Source organism: Barbus barbus (genome assembly GCF_936440315.1).
Source record: "Barbus barbus genome assembly, chromosome: 40".
NCBI classification, from domain to species: Eukaryota; Metazoa; Chordata; class Actinopteri; order Cypriniformes; family Cyprinidae; genus Barbus; species Barbus barbus.
The window spans coordinates 7,906,477-7,926,330 of NC_136718.1; the positions used below are offsets into that span (position 1 = coordinate 7,906,477).

Consider the following 19,854-nt stretch of genomic DNA (forward strand, 5'->3'; position numbering starts at 1 on the left):
CCTGGCCTTTGCGGCCTTGTCTTTCCATTCAACCAAGCTCCTTGGACCTCAGCATGATATCTTTCTTAGCTCTTTTCCATCAAAACTTGGAAGAACATTTCTACCTGAGAACATCTTTGGAATTCATCACTCTTCAACCCGGAAGAACGTGATCGGGAGTCCAAAACTTTGAAACCATTAATACTTTCATCTGAGACTGCATTCCGGACACTCGACCCGACCAAAGGCAGTGCAAGTATAACATTTAACTAAACGAAAGAGAGGTTTAGTATAAGTCCAGGTGGATGCTGCACACTGGTGGTGGACGAGGAGACACCACCCCTCACAATGTCGAGCGCTTTGAGTGCTTAGAAAAGCAGAAAAGCGCTATATAAATGTAATGAATTATTATTATTATTATTATTAAGTTATAGACCCTGTTATAAACGGCGCTGATGGTTTTACTTGGCTTCATCCATCAACTATCATTTAGCCTTTCCCCATGTATGAGTGATTGTACATACTGTATGTATGTTTGTTTGTTAGACTAGTTTGCGTTAGTGTTTAGTTAATAAAAGTGCCCAAATTAGATGAGTTTCTGGTTCTGCCTTGCAAATTAATGTCCCTTTACGATTTTGATCCTTGCTACAATGCTCTAATGCATTAATAGGAAAGTATTTTCTGTGGCCAAGGAAATACCTTTTCTTAGAGTTGATATGAACTTACACTGAATGTTCGCTGGACGGACAGATCAGTTGATGGCAATTTAATTCTGCGACAGTTATTACTGTCAGCCGATATAAATAATTGTAAATTAATCAATTAATCATAATTATTTATATACAATTCCCTTTTGAGCGTATAAATTGTTACACCAGCTTCCGAGCAGATAGAGATTCATCACTATCTGGTAAGACCCGCGGAGGTGGCTTGTGGGTGTATTATCAAAACACTGTTCATCGCTGGTGGAGTTTATGTTTGTGAAGTGTTGACCGTTCTATCTGCCGCGGGAGTTCACGTCATTGTTATTGTCACGGTCTACATCCCCCCGTGTGCAAACACTAAGGACGCGCTTTGTGAACTGTATAGCGACATCAGTGAACAACAAACAAATAACCCTGACGGCTTTTTCATCATAGCCGGTGACTTCAACCACGCAAACTTAAAGACAGTTTTGCCAAAGTTCTACCAACATGTGAACTTTGCAAGAAGGGGAAACAACACACTGGACTTTGTTTACACAACAGTAAAGAACGCTTACAAGGCTGTACCCCGCCCCCACCTCGGGTACTCAGACCACATCACTGTTATGCTAATCCCAGCATATAGACCACTTCTCAAACTCGCCAAACCGGTTCAAAAGCAGATCACCGTATGGCCAGACAATACCACCTCAGCACTACAGGACTGCTTTCAGTGCACAGACTGGAACATGTTTAAAGAGGCAGCCACCTACAACAACCACACAGACCTGCATGAGTACACTGAAACTGTAACTGCTTACATCAAAAAGTGCACTGATGATATGACAGTCACCAAGACCATCACCACATGTGCAAACCAGAAGCCATGGATGACAGCAGAGGTTTGTGGGCTGCTAAAGACCAGAGATGAAGCATTCAGATCAGGAGATAAAGCAGCCCTCAAAACAGCAAGAGCCAATCTGTCCTGTGGCATCAAAAAAGCAAAACGGTCATATGCTCAAAAAAATCAACAATCACTTCACAGACAGCAGAGACACACGGAGCCTGTGGCAAGCCATTCAGACCATCACTGACTACAAGCCCCCGCCACAGGCCTGTGATGAGGACACATCCCTCCCCGATGCAATCAACCACTTTTATTCAAGGTTTGAAATGCAGAATGACACACCTGCACAAAAACTGCCCACACCTCCCAACGACCGGGCGCTCTGTCTGTCTCCAGCCGTCGTAAGGAAGACCCTATCTAGGATTAACCCATGGTCCTGACAACACACCTGGCCGTGTTCTGAGAGACTGTGCTGCACAGCTGACAGATGTGCTTACAGATATCTTCAACACCTCGCTGAGCCAGGCAGTCGTCCCCACATGTCTCAAATCCACAACAATCATACCGGTACCAATGAAATCACCTGTGTCCTGTCTAAATGACTACCGTCCCATAGCACTGACTCCAATCATGATGAAGTGCTTTGAGAGGCTAGTCATGCACAACATTAAAACCAGCCTCCCCAACCTGGCTCTTACCCACCCAGAAAATAAAGACTCCTATGTTAGAATGCTGTTCATTGACTTCAGCTCGGCATTCAACATAATAATCCCACAACAGCTCATAAATAAACTAAACCTGCTGGGCCTTAACATTTCCCTGTGTAACTGGACCCTGGACTTTCTAACCGGAAGACTTCAGTCAGTCCGTGTTGGCCACAACACCTCGAGCACTACCACACTGAGCACAGGTGTCCCACAAGGCAGTGTGCTCAGCCCGCTGCTCTTCACACTGCTGACCCACGACTGCACTGCCAAGTTCAGCTCCAACCACATCATCAAGTTTGCTGATGACACAACAGTGGTAGGTCTCATCAGCAACAATGATGAAACGCAATACAGAGAGGAAGTGGCACAGCTGGCTGAATGGTGTGGCACTAACAATCTGTCCCTCAATGTGGATAAGACAAAGGATGTTGTGATGGACTTCAGAAGAAACTCCGTTGACCACCCCCCACTGACCATCGACAGCTCGACTGTGGAGAGAGTCAGCAGCACTAAATTCCTGGGGGTGCACATCACAGAGGATCTCACCTGGACCACCAACACCATGTCACTCTCCAAAAAGTTTACCATCAAAATGGTAATTTTTTGCGAGTTATAATTTGACGTGGTCGCATTTGTACGAGTGCCTGGTCTGCGCTGCTCAAAGCGTCTGCTTCTTACAGCGCGCGCTGCCAGCCGCAGCACATTATAGCAGCAGTCAGATTTCACTGATCACGTGAAGAGAGGTGCTTTCAGCGCGAGCGCTTCGTGGGTAGAGCCTGGTTTATACTCGCCGCGTCAGCACGAGTGCGAAGGTGCGCGTCGCGGACGGAGCGCAACGGAGGATTTTGTTTTCAAACTAAAGTAAAAGACCGCTTCTTAAACCAGAGAAGGTGAACATGCTAGTGTTCTTGTTGAAAAAAACATGCAAGTCCTGTCAGCAACAGCCAGTTTAGTTTTACTTTTCTTTTTGTTTTCGTTTTGAGAAGCTTGTTATCTTTGCGGTTTTCCTCACGTTACGCTATTGAGGCTTTCCTTAATTAAAAAAAATATATATTAATATTTATTTGCTTCCTCAGAGTTTGCTAAACATTCTGTAATATACTCGGTATATAAGACAGCATGTGATGTGTCCTGTGCCATGCCTCGTCTTATTCCTTTTTGTTAATAAATGTTATGAAAGCTAGTTTGTCATTGTCAACGTACTGTTTTATTGTTGTTGTGCTTTTTAATTAAGAATAACAATGAATCCATCTTTTGTTTTAGTCTTAAAAAATGAAAGGTGTATAGATATAAACAAAACACAATGATCTTTTCTTGTAAAATGTGACACCAAGATCGCAAATTTGAAAGTGAAAGCGCACGAAAAAAGGAATTCCTGTTCACAAAATTTAAATCACAAATAATACCGATGAAAAAGAACGAGTTGAATGTTGAACAATTTTGTTACCATATAACTATAAACTATGATAAAAGTTCATCAGCATGCATTGATTAATCAAATGTTCAAATGTGCAAAAACGAAAAACAAATTGCAACCAAATTATGTGCTCGTGCAACCAGCTGAGAAAGTTAGTCGCAAAAGTGAGATCAGTGGGAAGAATGAGTCTAGAGCCCTGCATGAAAGACTGCTAATTCTCAAAACATTTTTTGTTAAGATGACAGAAAGGAGGAAAAACCAAAGTGAAGTATGGACTTCACGCAGTCATTTATTTACTTTATAACAGTAAATAAATATCGGTTCTGCATATCAGTTATCGGGCACATTAACATGCAAATAATTGGTATCGGTTATAAAAAAAAAAAAAAAAATTCAATATCGGTCGATCACTAGTTTATAGTGTTTTTTTTTTTTACTTCATTGTTGTATGTCTGTATTTATGTAGCACCGTGTTCCTGCGAGGCACGACATTTCGTTCCACTGTATGTCCCCACATGTAGCGGAATGACAATAAAGCTCAACTTGAACTTGAACTTGATCCTTTCATGTCTTGGCACCCCCTGGCATTACGTCAATGTGACACTGTGCCCTAAGTGATACAGATTTAAAAATGTGGTCAAATTAAATGGTAAGAATGGAGCGTTTCTCCATGTGTCTGGACATTAGTGAGGTTCTGCCTCCATCAAGATATAATGAGCTTGCTCTGAACCAAATCATTGAGTCAATGTTTCCAACCTCACAACTCTGCCTTTACGTTATTGTTGTATTTTAATCAGATGTTTATGTATGAGAGAGACAGAAAAAAAGACTGATGAAGGTAATGAGGCATGTAAAGGCAAGAAGAAAGCCAAAGGGCTAGCAGACATATAAAGGAGGCTGAATACTATAGGCAAACATGTATTTTTGTTAAATCTGACATATAAACATAAATCTGATAAATTTCAAAATTTGGCCATGTTTGCAATACTAAGTAATCATTATCCATTCACAAATGTTAACATAGGCCTACATAATGCTTAAGGAAAAGGTTTTAACCTAGCTTTACGGATGCAATTATTTTAATCGTTAATGATCATTTGATTGATAACAAATCTCTCCTAGTGTATTAAGATCCATAATATTAACTCCACCAACTTATGCTCCCCAAGAGAAGCCAAACCACATGTGGAGCACTACACCAATGACAAATGGAACTGTCAGCACACACATCGAAACACATTACCAGAATGTGCCAAATCACAGTGAGCTGTAACACAGTCAGGCGACTGTCTTGTACAACCACAACACCTGGCTGTGAATGAGGCGGCTGGCCCGGTCTCTGTTTTGCTTTCAAAATTATTCTGAAAATAGTACCAGGGCTTGTATTTCTGTTATGTTTTAAAACAGACAGGTTGTTTCTGGTGGAGCACAGACTAAAGGTTAATTTAAGTTCCAGTTTTTCCAGCACTCGTGTGGGAATGACTTCATGAACTGCATTAACACGCATGCTAATGCTATCAAATGTAGAGCCTGAATCCAAAACACTTAATCTCTATTTCAAACCCTGGTGGGCTGCACTGCAGTCCAATCCCTACACAGACAGCTGCCTTCTGTCGATATGAAATTGCTCAAGTTCCTGCAATTTTGGTTGTAGTGAAGGCCAAATTATACTTCAGTTTTTCAGTATTCATGAGGGTCCGTGTACTTTGCGTGACGCAAATTTCATCACCAGACTAGTACACGCATACTGTATGCACACCACCTGAATTTTTGTAACTGCAAAGTTGTATGTGCAGGTCCAAATGCACATTCAATTTGTTTTGCAGTAATCAGTTGTTCCACAAGGTGGCAACACTGGCCCAGGTCGCTGTTTCACAGTAAAAAATGAAACAAAAGAGACAGACACTAAGGGCCTGTTTACACCTGGTAATTTCATGTGATTTCGCTGATCGGATATCTATCTGATTTGTTAAAATGTTTGCATTTACACTTGGCCAAATGTGTCGTAGCAAAACAGTTAAAAATCCGATCTTCAATTCCCACACTATATTTCAATTTAATGGAGTTCACGTTAAAGAAATCAAAAGAGAAGTGCTGCATTTCATTAAATATCAGCTCATTTCAAGATCAAAGACAGCAATAGGAGAGCGTGCAGCATCAGCACTGGAAAGATAAGTTTGTCTTACTACTTTTAATGAAGATGACTGTGTGTTGACCGCCTGCGTCTTACTTTCGGTTTCAGTATGCATGTCGGCTTCGGCAGTTTTTATGTTGGCTTGCTCAAGAGATGCTCAGCTCCTCGTCTGCAGCGAAACGTGTTGCATTAGCGCAGTCATATCTGACTATAATATGCTTTCACACGTTTATTATTTTAGCATTTTCGGAGGAGTAAAATTTACATATGTGGTTTCAACAACCAGATGCATTTACACTTGTCCAGTTTCGTCTGGAATCCGGCCCAGACCACCTCCTGCAGTGGTTTGAGCGATCGGATTTATATCCTTCTCGAATGTATTTTGGAGGGCATTTACACCTCTTTTCATGATCGGATAGCTATCCGATCAGACAAAACACACGAAGTGACCAGGTGTAAACAGGCCTTAAAGAGCACAGACACTGGACTAAGATGAACCTTTCTTGAGCGCATATGTCAACCGCCAGTGTTCGCACATGCTATAAAATGAAGTATAGTTTAAATACCTTCGTGTTTGACTATGCAAACGTTAACGTACATGTACAAAAATGAAGTATACTTTGGGCTTAAGTGTTTCTGCTTGACTTCACTTGTATAACGAAGCAGATAACTCAAGTTCCACTGTCTGCAGTGTCAGTAGTTCCAGTATTGTGACATGGTATCCTAAAAAAGGCAGCAATTTTGCGATGAAGTTCACTACAAAGTGGGCTGAATGGTGGTAGCAGGTAACAAATGATATAGGTTATCTGCCTTTATTATAACCAGTATGCGTAATCCAGTATCCACATAAAACATATTCTACTTTAAATACAATCATCCATGACGATGGTCGGAAAAAGAAATTTGGTTCAAGCTCTACACTGACCTACTTACTACCCGATTCCCATATGTACATCTTCCACAAAAAAACAAACAGACACACACGCACTTATAGCTGATCTTTTACTTTTGACTCCTTTACATCTCCGTTCATTAATCTCCTGCTCACTAAACTCACCGTTTTCCCCTTATTCCTGCACATTTTCTTTCATAAGAAAAACAACAACTGGCCTTTGTACAATCCTCTTAATCTAAGCATAACACACACACACACACACATATACAGACAAACTAAATCTCCTTAGAATGGAACATTCACACCCTCTTCAGCTCAGGAAACCCCAAGCCTCGCAATCTCCTGCATAGTTTCTACAACGACCGGATGGAAAGCATTGCTTTGCTTTTCAACTCAGAGGAACTCTATTAGACACAGAGGGACCATCGAATGTGATGAGTCATGAAAAAGGGAAGGGTAATTAAAGAAAAGGAAAAACTAGGTAGAAAAGGGAATAAGCCAAATTGCTGCACTGCATCGACCATAACAACATTTCCAGATGTACACACTCTAGCAAGTGAACAGCTGCAAAAAGTGTTGGTACCTGTGAGGGTGACCTTGGTGGTTCTGGGGATGACAAGCTGGTCTGTGATGTTACGCTCTTCTCCAGTGAATCTACTTTCTCATATGTCCTCTTTTGCCGGCCTCCGAGACCATCTGTCACCAGTGGCGACAGAACAACGTCACCGTGGTTGTTACCCCCGCCTCTGTACAGTGATCGGTTACTTGATGTCACATCCTCCCTCGATTCACCCCCTCTTGCACCAATCTTCAATGAACTAACCAGGGAGCGAGCAGTACTTCCAGAGGCCTCTGAGCCCATCTCAGTGTCCAGACTGGCTTTGCTTCCATGAAGGGCATTGGAACGGTTTACCACTGCCCTCATTTCTGCCATCAGTTTCTCATTTAATGCATTCAACTCCCCACTGCTGCCCACCGACCCGGGTCGACCCGACCCAGTGCCAAGAGCTGCACGACGTCGGTTCTTCCTTCGCAGACTTGGGGATGGCCCAGTGGAGTAGCCAGAGTCCTGATACGTGACGACCGCAGGGCCTGGGTACTCCTGAGAGGCCAGACTACTTTGACGGCTATGGCGGGGCTCCAACAGCCTCCATGATTGCTTTTTCTCTACAGAGACTTCCTTCTTAATCTGGGCAGAGACTGGAGACTGGGGCTGTATTTGAGGACTGGCTGTATTTGAAGGCCCCTCGATAGGGATAGACGTCTGGGGCTGGTGCTTGGATGCAGCTGCATCCACGTTCACCATGTGTTTGATGCACTCCCGGCCGGCCGGACTGTATTCACTAGATGAGGAGCTGCAGATGTGTTTGGAATGGGGGAACTGGAGGAGTTTAGGAGGCTGGGTTCCTCTCGGCAGGCTGTGACTGGTGGGGTAGGGAACTCGGTGTAAGTGGTGCGCACCTTCTACTTCCATTTCCATTGGGGGTTCATCGTAAATTGGGGGGTCAATGGGTGGAGGTTCATCATAGATGGGTGTTGAGGGTGTAGCTCCGTATTGAGGAGAGGAGGGGCGAGGTGTACCTGCACCAGAGCGCTGGTGGGCAGAGTAAGAGGAAGAGCTAGAAGCGGGCAAAACCAGACAGAAGTTGGCATCCCCTTTCTTGAGGTGGTAACCCTGCTTGGAGTCTCCAGGAACAGACATTTTGCTGAACAGACCGGTTCTGTCAAGTTGCGCTGTGTGACTAGGTTTGGGTGAAGTGCTAGTGTTGGTGGGGTTGAGGTGGAGAAGTTGGTGGGCAGTAGCTGGACCCAGAGATTGGTTTCTTCCAATGCTGTTAACTTTCACCAACATGGCAGCCTTGGATCCAGGAGCAGGCTGCCATCTTTGAGCGGCGTCCCTGAAACACACAAATGGAGAATACTGTTAACACATGCTGTGTTGTTCTTTTCTACCGATATAGGCAGGTGATTTTAAAAACAACATCCAAACTGAAATGGAATTGTTTGTGACTGATTTTAAATGCTCCACATCAGTGTTATAGTCAAGACCAGCTCATCAGAGTCAAGACCAAGACCAGAAGATGATTGAGTCTACATGCTCTCGAGTCCATGACAAGAAAATATGGTCTTGAACCCAGTCCAAGTTTTCGACTACAACACGGCTCTACATAAGCAGTACCAGTAGTTCCAACATGCTGCTAACAACTCAATGCCTTAAAAAATAAAATGTATAGCAAATAGATATTTGGAGAAGTAGCAGAACAATTTCTATTGAAACTTTTTTAAATAATCAACATTTGAATGTGCATAAAATCTAAATCTATTTTACAATTCAATTATTTTGTAATATGCTGAAGTTAGAAACATTTATCATGTTACTAGTATTCTTGCTATGAAGCATATCTGGCAATATCCTGTGAGTACTTGAGAACTGAACATGAAACTCTCTGTAAATCTATCCATATCTAATAGAGAGGAATGTGTGGTTGCAATGCCAAGGGTGGCATAGTACCTTCTTTCTTTCAAAGAATAACTCATACATGCAAGTAAAAAACAAAGAGGATTAAACTATGTGCTTAGCCTTAGGCAAAGAAAGGGTAAGCAATAACAATTTTAATATTTATTAGTCTAAGAAAATTGTTTTCGTACCAGAGAACTGCTTGTAACTATTTTGATCAAAGCACAAACAACAATGTGCAGACATACACACACACACACACACACACACACACACACTATCCAGGCCACTGCGGTGGAGTGTGAATGAGAAACACAACAGGAAAGGTTGAACAGACAGTGTGTTCCAGCAGTGGAAAAACAGGAATCCACTATGGACTGCTATATTGACACTACCAAAATGTTACAGCAACATTACTTTACTTACTTTACTTTATTGTTTATTTTTACAGGGACAATGCACAATTAAAAGTAATTGCACCAGAGTTAGCTAATAGCTCATTTACATCTGCTGTCCCTGGGCAGGTAAACAAATTAAATAACATACAATATTACATATACACCACATTGAACATCACATCACAATACATATATCCACAAAAGTATAAAAAAATCACAAGACTTACAACACAGTCATTAGTGGTTGCAAATTTGTTCTGATAGTATCCGGTGCTTAAGATTAGTTTTAAAAACTGTGTATCTGTCAATGCTTTGAATGTTTGTAGGTAAAGAATTCCATAACCTCACTACTCTAACCAAGAACGCTGTTTGACCAAAGGCGGTTTTTCTATACTGCGGTACTAAATCTCCCCTAGCAGATGCTCTTGTCCTACCGGCACTGCCGTTATGGGCCAGGCATCCCCTAAGAGGAGGGGGGAGCAAGATTATGGATAATTTTGTACATCAGGCATACATCACTGTAAAATACAAAATTATCAAAATTAAACTTTTTCAAAATAGTACAATAATGGTGATCCCTTGTTTTTTTGTCTAGCAGAATTACCGCATTACCAGAATGTTGTAACAATACTATGAAAACCTCATCATGTAACAATTGTATTCATTTATCAGCTACACATGCTGAACACACAAGAAACACACACTTAGAAGTTTACATTTGGTGTGTATATTTGCATACAAGCACACGTGCACCCAATTAGTTGCATGTATACAATTTGTGTGTGTTTGAGTAGGTTTAAAACACAGACCACTCATGTTCCTTCACACTTGCAAAACCGGGTATCAAACACACATGTTCCTGCAAACGAAAAGAAACACTTAAATTCCAAAGCACCCTGTAGAACGCCACTGTGAACTCCTGCAACCAAAGCGTGACTGCACGTGCACGTGCACACACACACACACACACACACACAAATCCGCAACCATAAACATCCCTTGCACAAACACACAAGAATGTAAAATCAACATTAGCTGATCTTTGTTTGACCTGATTAACGGTGTAAACCACCTTCAGACCACTAATCCAGTTTATAGTGTTACTCTGTGTGCACACGTTAATCTGAACTCTGTCAGATTAGCATTTTCCTTCCCAACAAAATCACCAGTCACACATACTGCAACTAACGGATCAGTTGAAGAACTTCTAACCACTTTATATAAGCGCTACTAAACAAACCAGACAACATGCACAGCCTCGTGTACCTTCAACAAATCAACCATTTATATCCATATGTGAGCAAAAATATATTCTCAATACAAGCGACTGCATCATTTGAGATACACCTGTTGCGCATGACCTTCTAAACTCACCTGAGACAGTGATGCATAGCATATGTTTGAGCGTATGGTCAGTAGACATACTTACCCCCTGGCATACCCAAAGGTGGCACGGCGATCTGTAAGGTTGCTTAGGGTGACTGAGAATATAGAGGACACCTCCCTCAGCTGGAGGCACAGAAGAAAACAGCCAAATCGAGGAGAAGAGACAAGTGTCTGCCTTTCAAAATGTCTATTTTTAGCTAATCAAGCTCTTTCCGTAATTCTGTAGGTTATTAACTTCTGCTCAAATTCTTACCGTCACCATGCGATCGTTTAATTACGGAGTGGTACGGAGAGGGAGAGTGAGAGAGCGAGGGAGGAAAGGAGGGAGGAAAGGAGGAAGGGAGGGTGAGAAGGACAAGGAGAGAGGGAGGGAGGGGGAAGGCGGCTACTTTCGGCCCTCCTCTGGGTTACAGTAGCAGGAATGTGAGTCTTGCCATCGTACCACACACACACTTACACACATGAACTTGGATCGCCACTCCCCTGGACCGTTCTCGATCCGCTCGACTCGATCAGATCAGACTCTCGGCGTGTGAAACAATACATCTTCAGCTCTCCGAGAGGCCTGTTTTAACTAAAGAAGCACTTCACGACACTCCATTCCTTAAGTTCCACTCTGAACTCATTTATAAAAACAAACTCTTTGTTTTATTCAAGTGGCTGTCCACCTATTGATCGGAATCTTTTTTACACACAAACTTCTCTCTCCGTTTCTGTGCCTGCTGTGGTCTTTCCCACCCATTGTGTCTACTGTCTCATGGCCAAATGTCAAGAATCTATTCACGGTGTCGAGTAAATACAACGTCGCAGGCCTGTAAATAATCTCAACACAAGGAACAAAACACATCATTCTTCACCGTCTCAGTTGAGAAAGTTAGCTGGTATAAATATTAGGATAAAGTTATGTTACAGTGTGGGACTGAACGCTGTAACAGTGTTTGGTTGTGGGCAGTAATGGATATTTCCCTGCTCCTTCTTTCCAGTAGCATCTTATATTTACCTGTTTTCAGTCTTAGATTACTCTGGACGTATTCACATCTGATATGAACATGTTTCTCAAATGCATTTCATCTAAGGGAGGATCTCTGATTGGGTAAAAAGTGCCATATTTTTGCTTTCAAATATACATGAATATGTTGTGCATGATTATTCAAATGTTTGGGGTTGGTAAGAGTTTTTTTTTTTGTAATGGAGGATCTTTATTTGAACAAAAAATACAGTAAAAACAGTCATTGTGATTTATTTATTTTTAGTATTTCAAATTACTGTTTTGTATTTTAAAATGTAATTTATTCCTGTGATGCAAAGCTGAATTTTCAGCATCAATACTCCAGTTTTCAGTGTCACATAATCCTTAAGAAATCATTCTAGTGATAAGATTTAGGATTCTTTGCTGAAAAAAAGGTCAGAAGAGCAGCATTTATTTAAAACAAAAATATTCTATAACAATATTAAAGTCATTACTGTCACTTTTGATCAGTTTAATGCATCCTTGCTGAATAAAAGTATTAATTTCTTTCAAATAAATAACATATCTTACTGACCCCAAACGTTTGACAGTTCTTCATGCATTTGAAGCGTTTGCACTAATGCATCTGAAGCATTAAATGATCAGGGAAATGATCAGGGAATGAAAACTGTTAAAGGAATGAAAATAAAGAAACATTTAGTACAACAAAGAATAAAAGAGGAAAAAACCTTTTTAAATTGTTCCATAATGAAAATATCATTTGGTAACCATTCTAGTAACCAATTAATAATACTATTATTTAATGTAGATAATTTTAACAAGCCAAAGACCAAAGAATTCCTTACATATCAGATATAAACAAGGCCTCCCATTATTTATTCTCAACACTCTCATAGTGTACTATAACATCCTTGTAGTAGCATGTAGTCGTGACTTAATCTGTGATTACTAATGAACACATCAGCTCATTTATCTTCAGAGGGGTGAAAAGTGTCTGTGATGCCCAGGTGTTGAGGTTCTCACACACACTCATTCACAAACACAAACCCAACCACAAAAGACTCCACACATCTTGGCAAGTGCAGGCCACACTGATTGTGTTATTTGCACTGAACACAAAGGGATGCTGAGAGAGGCTGGACAGGGGGCCGGAGTGCAGATCGGGGGTGTCCTGTGGGAGTGCATGTTGGAAAAGTTCAAAGGGCGTCTCTCCTACAGCATAAACAGGAAATACCAGAGCAGCGTTCACACTGAGCCGAGCAGAGAGAGTAATGCGTGCTGCATTATAGTGATGTAGAAAACACATAAACGAAAAAACCCTGCTGCTCTTTCCCTATCTTTATTACACCTACATAAACATTCAAATAAACATGCAGAAGCTCACCTCACCTTCAGCTATAATAAGTACCAAGTACCATTCATCTCAATGGTACATGCTCAGCTGGAGCAGAACCCCTGGAAGTATGTGAACTGAGATGTTAATGTCATGTGACTGGTCATTCTATATTAAAACTCAATGCAGCAGATGGGGAAAAACTATTATTTCACATATTTAAGAGTCGTCCTGAAAAAGCAAAAAAAAAAGGCAATTTATATATTTCTTGCAAAAACTACATTTAGTCAGTTTAGAAGAAAAGAAGAAAGATGCTTTATGGTGTAGTTACAGTATCTACCACCTTGACCACTTGATCTAATACCACCAACCACTGATAAACATATTTCAGATTTTCTTAACCCTTGAAGCAGATTTTCAGATTATTATTACTATTATTATTATTATTATTAGGGATGCCACTTTTTCCAGTACTCGCCCGATACCGATACTTTTATTTTTCTTACTTGCCGATACCGAGTACCGATACTGATATTTTGATTGCATTTGTACATTTTTTAAATATTGGGTACAGAAACCAAAAGAGTATGTATAATGTTAATTGGTTAACTTCATTTATCAAATAAATACAGTCAAACCAAAATTTATTCAAACACCTTTAAAATTTCTCACATTATCACGGTTTATTCGCTATAGTTAAGAAAATGGTAATAAAATATGACAAGAACTCAGAGTAAAACTGTGTCTGAAAACATTCAGCTTGATAATGTCAGATAACTTTGATAGAAAGGTACATAATGGATTACAATCCACCAAAAATTATTCAGACAGCTTTTAGTATGACAATATTTACACAACTATCAATACTCGGGCCACCCTTAGCCTTAATGACAGCCTGTAGTCTCCTGGGCATGCTGTAAACCAGGTTCATGCAAACCTGAACTTCAGTTTTTTTTTCCCAGACTCGGTCTGAATAATTTTTTGTCCCAAATTTGTATCAATTTTACTGGTAGTCCACTGTATGAAGAATTTTTGGTTATAATATGTCACAGTTTACTTTATTTTGATTTGACTGTATAATATCTTCGGTTATTTTCACACTTAATTATGCCTGTTAAAATGTATTTTACAAGTTTTTGTTACTTTCATTGTTCATTTTTTTGCTCTATGGTACATCAGCTTTAATTTAATGGCATTAGATCTGCTCCATTGCAGCGGCTCAGTACTGTAATCACGCATTTTGCTGTAATAATGCAGGGAACCACTCTCCTAACTCCATAAATCTCCTAACTGTGATATTTTCAGAAATAAAAGTATCTTTTTTCATCTGAAACGTGCTGCAATTTATATTCCAAAGCCACTCATATAATGCATAATCAATCATGAAGCAAGCAAAACATGCAACGTGCGCACGTATTTGTACTGGTGCAGAATGAGAGGGACAAATACAGAACATAGCGCATAGGCTGTTAATAATAAATAATAATAATAATTCATTACATTTATATAGCGCTTTTCTGCTTTTCTAAGCACTCAAAGCGCTCTACATTGTGAGGGGTGGTGTCTCCTCGTCCACCACCAGTGTGCAGCATCCACCTGGATGATGCGACGGCAGCCATAGTGCGCCAGAACGCCCACCACACACCAGCTTACTGATGGAGAGGAGACAGAGTGATGAAGCCAATCAGTGTATGGGGATGATTAGGAGGCCATGATGGTCAGAGACCAATGGGAAATTTGGCAATTTTTTTTTTTTTTAAATCTGGGATTTTTAATGACCACAGAGAGTCAGGACCTCGGTTTAACGTCTCATCCGAAAGACGGTGCTTTTTTTTTGACAGTATAGTGTCCCCGTCACTATACTGGGGCGTTAGGACCCACACAGACCGCAGGGTGAGCACCCCCTGCTGGCCACCCTGTTAGTTTCACTTTCGCCAGAATGTCGTGTATGCTTAAGGTTGAAAATAAATGATGGTTTATAGTGAATACCCCTATAAATTGTCTTATAGGTACCAGTATCGGTGCATCCCTAATTATTATTATTAATATGGACAGACGGACAGACGATTGGCCTATAAAATATTAATATATTGTAGGCCAATCAACTGTCTGTCCGTCTATCCATTCATCCATTCGCTTGTCCGTCTGTCCATCCATCCATCAATCCGTTCATCCATCCATCCATCAATCCGTTCATCCATCCATCCATCCGTCTGTCCGTCCGTCCATCCATCCGTCCATCGATCCGTTCATCCATCCATCCATCTGTTTGTCCATCCATCCATCCATCTGTTTGTCCATCCATCCATCCATTCATCCATCTGTTCATCCATCCATCCGTCCGTTCATCCATCCATGCGTCTGTCCATCCATCCATCAATCCGTTCATCCATCCATCCGTCCGTCCCTCCATCCGTCCATCGATCCGTTCATCCATCCATCCGTCTGTCTGTCCATCCATCCATTCATCCATCCATCCATCCGTCTGTTCATCCATCCATCCGTCCGTTCATCCATCCATGCGTCCGTTCATCCATCCATGCGTCTGTCCATCCATCCATCCGTCCATCCGTCCGTTCATCCATCCATCCGTCCGTTCATCCATCCATGCGTCTGTCCATCCATCCATCCGTCCGTTCATCCATCCATCCGTCCGTTCATCCATCCATCCGTCCGTTCATCCATCCATGCGTCTGTCCATCCATCCATCCGTCCGTTCATCCATCCATCCGTCCGTTCATCCATCCATGCGTCTGTCCATCCATCCATCCGTCTGTACATCCATCCATTCATCCGTCCGTCCGTCCATCCATCCGTCTTTCAGTCTATCATCTATGTATCAGTATATTGTCTCTCTATTCATTCATTCATTCATTCATCCATCCGTCCACCTATTTGTCTGTCTGTCTCTAACTTTTAGTCTATCATCTATCCATCTATCTAACAGTCTATTATCTCTCTATCTTCCGTCCATCCATCACATGGTTTTAGCAAATCATCATGGCATTATTTTTTTGCTGAAGGGAAGTATTAACGACACTTAGTTTGATCAGTTAAAAATGTGTTTTTATGAAAACATGAATACAGCCAATCAGGAGTGAGAGAAATGTGAGTTTAAGCTCTCAGTGGAGCTCAGAGGCTAATGAAGAAACACACACAGATAGTCAGTGGGCGGGTGTGAGCCAGTCACATGTGCTTTTGTTCTTCAAACTATATCTTTCCCTTCCTCTCTCGCTATAATCCTGTTTTGCTCGTTTGCTCTTATAGATAAACAACATGCAGTTTGTTTCACAGGGTTCCAACATCTCTTCCTCTCCCCCAAAATCACACACATCACAGATGGATTGAAGCCACCGGCCCACACGTACAGTGCTTACTTCATACACAACAACTGAACCGAATCTGTCAGTGAGTGAGCATATGTGGACAGTGTGTAATATGTTAGTGTTGTGACAGACAACTAAACAATAACGCAATCACAATTGATGCGTTTTTAATAAATATAGCTCTTATAAACAGTACAACAGCACAACTGCATCAATATGATATGGGCAGTTTTTTTGTTTATTTTTTCTCTGCCAAGAGAGAAGTTTGGTCAGGTGTAGCAAAAAGTGGACTACACAATAGAACTATTAGAACGCTGCTCGACCAATCGGATTAACAGACTGGCCCCAGTGCTAAACTAAAATTTGTGATGTTAACTTGCAAAGCTTCACTTTTGACACCTGAGGTATAAATGCACCACTGCTATTTACAATTAATTCTAGTAAACTAGTTCCTCGTAATCTGTTCGTAACAACAATCTAAGTTGTATTTACTGTAAATGTACCTGTTCAAATTTAATGTCATCAACCTAAACGAGTTCACTCATTTAAAACCCCTTTCATTGTCTTTGTAGAAAATACAGCACTTGCCAAACAATACAGCACTGACAAAATTAGACATTATATCATTGGATAGCTACGTTTTAAAAAAAATATTGCCCCTTCAAAGAGACAGTTTTAGAATGACATTTATGGGTTATTACATGATGACAGCATTTACATTTTAGGGTGAACTATCCCTTTAAGTTGACTCTGTAAGTATCTCGCAGCAGAGCTATAGCTACTTTTTCAGAAACTTAGCTAGCTTGACAAGTTTCCCCAAAATAACCTGGAACTAACTGTTGTATATCTAGCAAATGATTGGCGCAGAGAAGGACAGATAAAGCAGCAGACAGACAGATACAGCTGTGCTGTGTTATGGTGAAATCTGTGTAGGTGTTATTGTGTGACAGGATTTCAGAATCTGAGCATCACACACAAACACCCACCCACCCACAAAAACACACCCCAAACACACTGTTCCCAAACAAACAGCACACAGACACTTAACCACAGAACACTTAGGAAAATAGGTCTATTTGGGAAGGAGAATGAGAAAGATGGAGAGAGAGAAGGAGAACGGGGGTGGGTTTGTCCTAAAGGGATTTGTCATGGGAAAGTCAAGCATGGAATCCAAAGAGACTTTGGCATTCACTGCTTTCGGAATGTTGTGAACAAAGTATATATAACTATGCATGTGCTTGTTTGTATAAGTGTGTGCATTTGCAAAGACTTGGTGTACAATTAAAATACTCAATTACTCCAACTTGTAAACATGAGATTTATAGAGAGTGTGTGTGTGGCCGAACACAAGGTAATATCACTCTCCTTTCCTCATCTAACTTCACGAGGTCAAAGCTTTTGACCGCTGACCTCCAGGCCGACCTTATTGACCAACAACTTCTGAGGGGAAAAATAAGTTTGAAGCCACTGAATTTGAAGGAAGGGGAAAACAGAGTTAAGATCCATTTGAAATGTGAGCTAACTCAATTTGGTCATGGAGAGTCAAATTGGGTTAGCACTCAGGGCGTTTTAATTAGCGCGGTAGAAACAGTGACAGGGCGAGACGAGGGGAAGGGTTTCTCTGAACTGTGAGATTGATGAAATAGTTGAGGAACAAAAACAAGCTTGTTATCGTAAGGCTTTCGGTTCTTGGTTTACAGAAAACAGTAAGCTAACAGCTGCGATTTTTAGCGCGAGTTAGCATGAGCGGCCACAAAAACTTAGGTTTTTATAGGTGTCGGTTTATATATAGGTACTATAGGTGTATAGTGTTTTGTTGTCTAAATTAAATTTAGTATTTTGCCTAGGGAAAAAAAAAAATACTTTAGAACAGATTGAACCTGAAATACCATACAAAATGGTTTGATAACCACAATTTTCTTCCCCGTGTTGACATATGTGTTTCGGAAACAGGTGGTCATGGGTTTGGTTAGTTAGCTTCAGAAGTTAGCTGGTACAGTACAGTGGATGTCAAAACTACACCTTTCTGCAGGCAAATGTTTTGTGTTATTCAGTATTACATTTAAAGTTAATAAAATTTCAATGTACGAAATTGCAACTTCATCATTACAAACATATAACTACAAATATATTTATAAATGACATTCAATTTCAATAGAAATGACATTTTAGTTTATCATAAATGCATAAATGCTCTGCTACTATTTAATATACATTTAAATAACAGTATAATGCATTTTCATTCAATTTATGTGTACAAAAAAAATACATTCAGTTCATAGTTAAGTATATATTTTTAAAGTATATTATTTCCTTGAAAATATATTATATTTTAAAAGTATTCATAAGTATACATCTTTTTCACAAGGGAGGGAATCGTTTATTGCAACATTTGTATACATTTCTATACGTGTGCAGAACATGAGTTATATTTTTAGTCAATTTATTAAAAAAAACTAATCTATTAAAAGTGAATTGTCAACTTTTAAAAGCATATGTGACCCTGGACCACAAAAGCAGACTTAAGTGTCAATTTTTCAAAACTGAGATTTCAGCAAAAAATTCTAAATATTGAGAAAATCACCTTTAAAGTTGTCCAAATGAAGTTCTTAGCAATGCATATTACTACCCAAAAATGAAGTTTTAATATATTTATGGTAAGAAATTTACAAAATATCTTCATGGAACATGATTTTTACTTTATATCCTAATGATTTTTGGCATAAAAGAAAAATGGATAAATTTGACCCATACAGTGTATTTTTGGCGATTGCTACAAAATACAGCCCAGCGACTTAAGACTGGTTTTGTGGTCCAGGGTCACATATTAGCTTATAGAAGACCTCAAAGTCATGGATTTGATTAAAATTAAAAATTTAAATTTAATTAAATGTTTTTTGTTTACTTCAATTACAACTTAAATTACACTCATTCAGCTCAATATATAAACTCAATACTGTTAATGTTTACTTAATGAGGAGACAAATTCATCAAGTGTTTGAAGGTGAAGTGTGTAGCTGGTGAATTTTTTTTATTATTTGTTAAACCTTAAAATACTTTCTCCTATTCCATCTTAACCTGCAGAGACAGCTACAAGTAAACCGTTCAAAGGTTGATTAGTTGGGTGATTTCTCCAAGAAGTCTAAACGTTGCCGCTATCAAAACATTGCTCTGTTTGTTTAACCATCCTGACTAGCATCGGTTTGATTTATCGAAATGATAACAACAACCCGATGACCTCCAGAAATAAAGTCGCTGTCAGTGTAAACTAGTCGTTCTTTGCTCATGCAATAAAAACATTATACAAATTTAGGATCAGAA

At 40.1% G+C, this 19,854-nt stretch overlaps 1 protein-coding gene across 3 annotated transcripts in view; it reads right to left on the reverse strand.

Annotated features, from left to right (window-relative positions):
• LOC306859780 (rho GTPase-activating protein 39-like) overlaps positions 1 to 19,854 on the reverse strand; it is an 85,088-nt gene that overhangs the window by 20,752 nt on the left and 44,482 nt on the right. Inside the window, exons 1-2 of one of the 3 annotated variants that reach the window (XM_079401034.1) lie at positions 10,948 to 11,227; positions 7,246 to 8,560 (exon numbers count right to left, since the gene is read on the reverse strand). In XM_079401034.1, the coding sequence (XP_079257160.1) occupies positions 7,246 to 8,514 (1,269 nt within the window). In that variant the 5' untranslated portion in view covers positions 8,515 to 8,560; positions 10,948 to 11,227. Of the gene's footprint in view, positions 1 to 7,245; positions 8,561 to 9,745; positions 9,919 to 10,947; positions 11,228 to 19,854 lie in introns of those variants that run through there. The other 2 variants (XM_079401033.1, XM_079401032.1) reach the window with 2 other exon arrangements.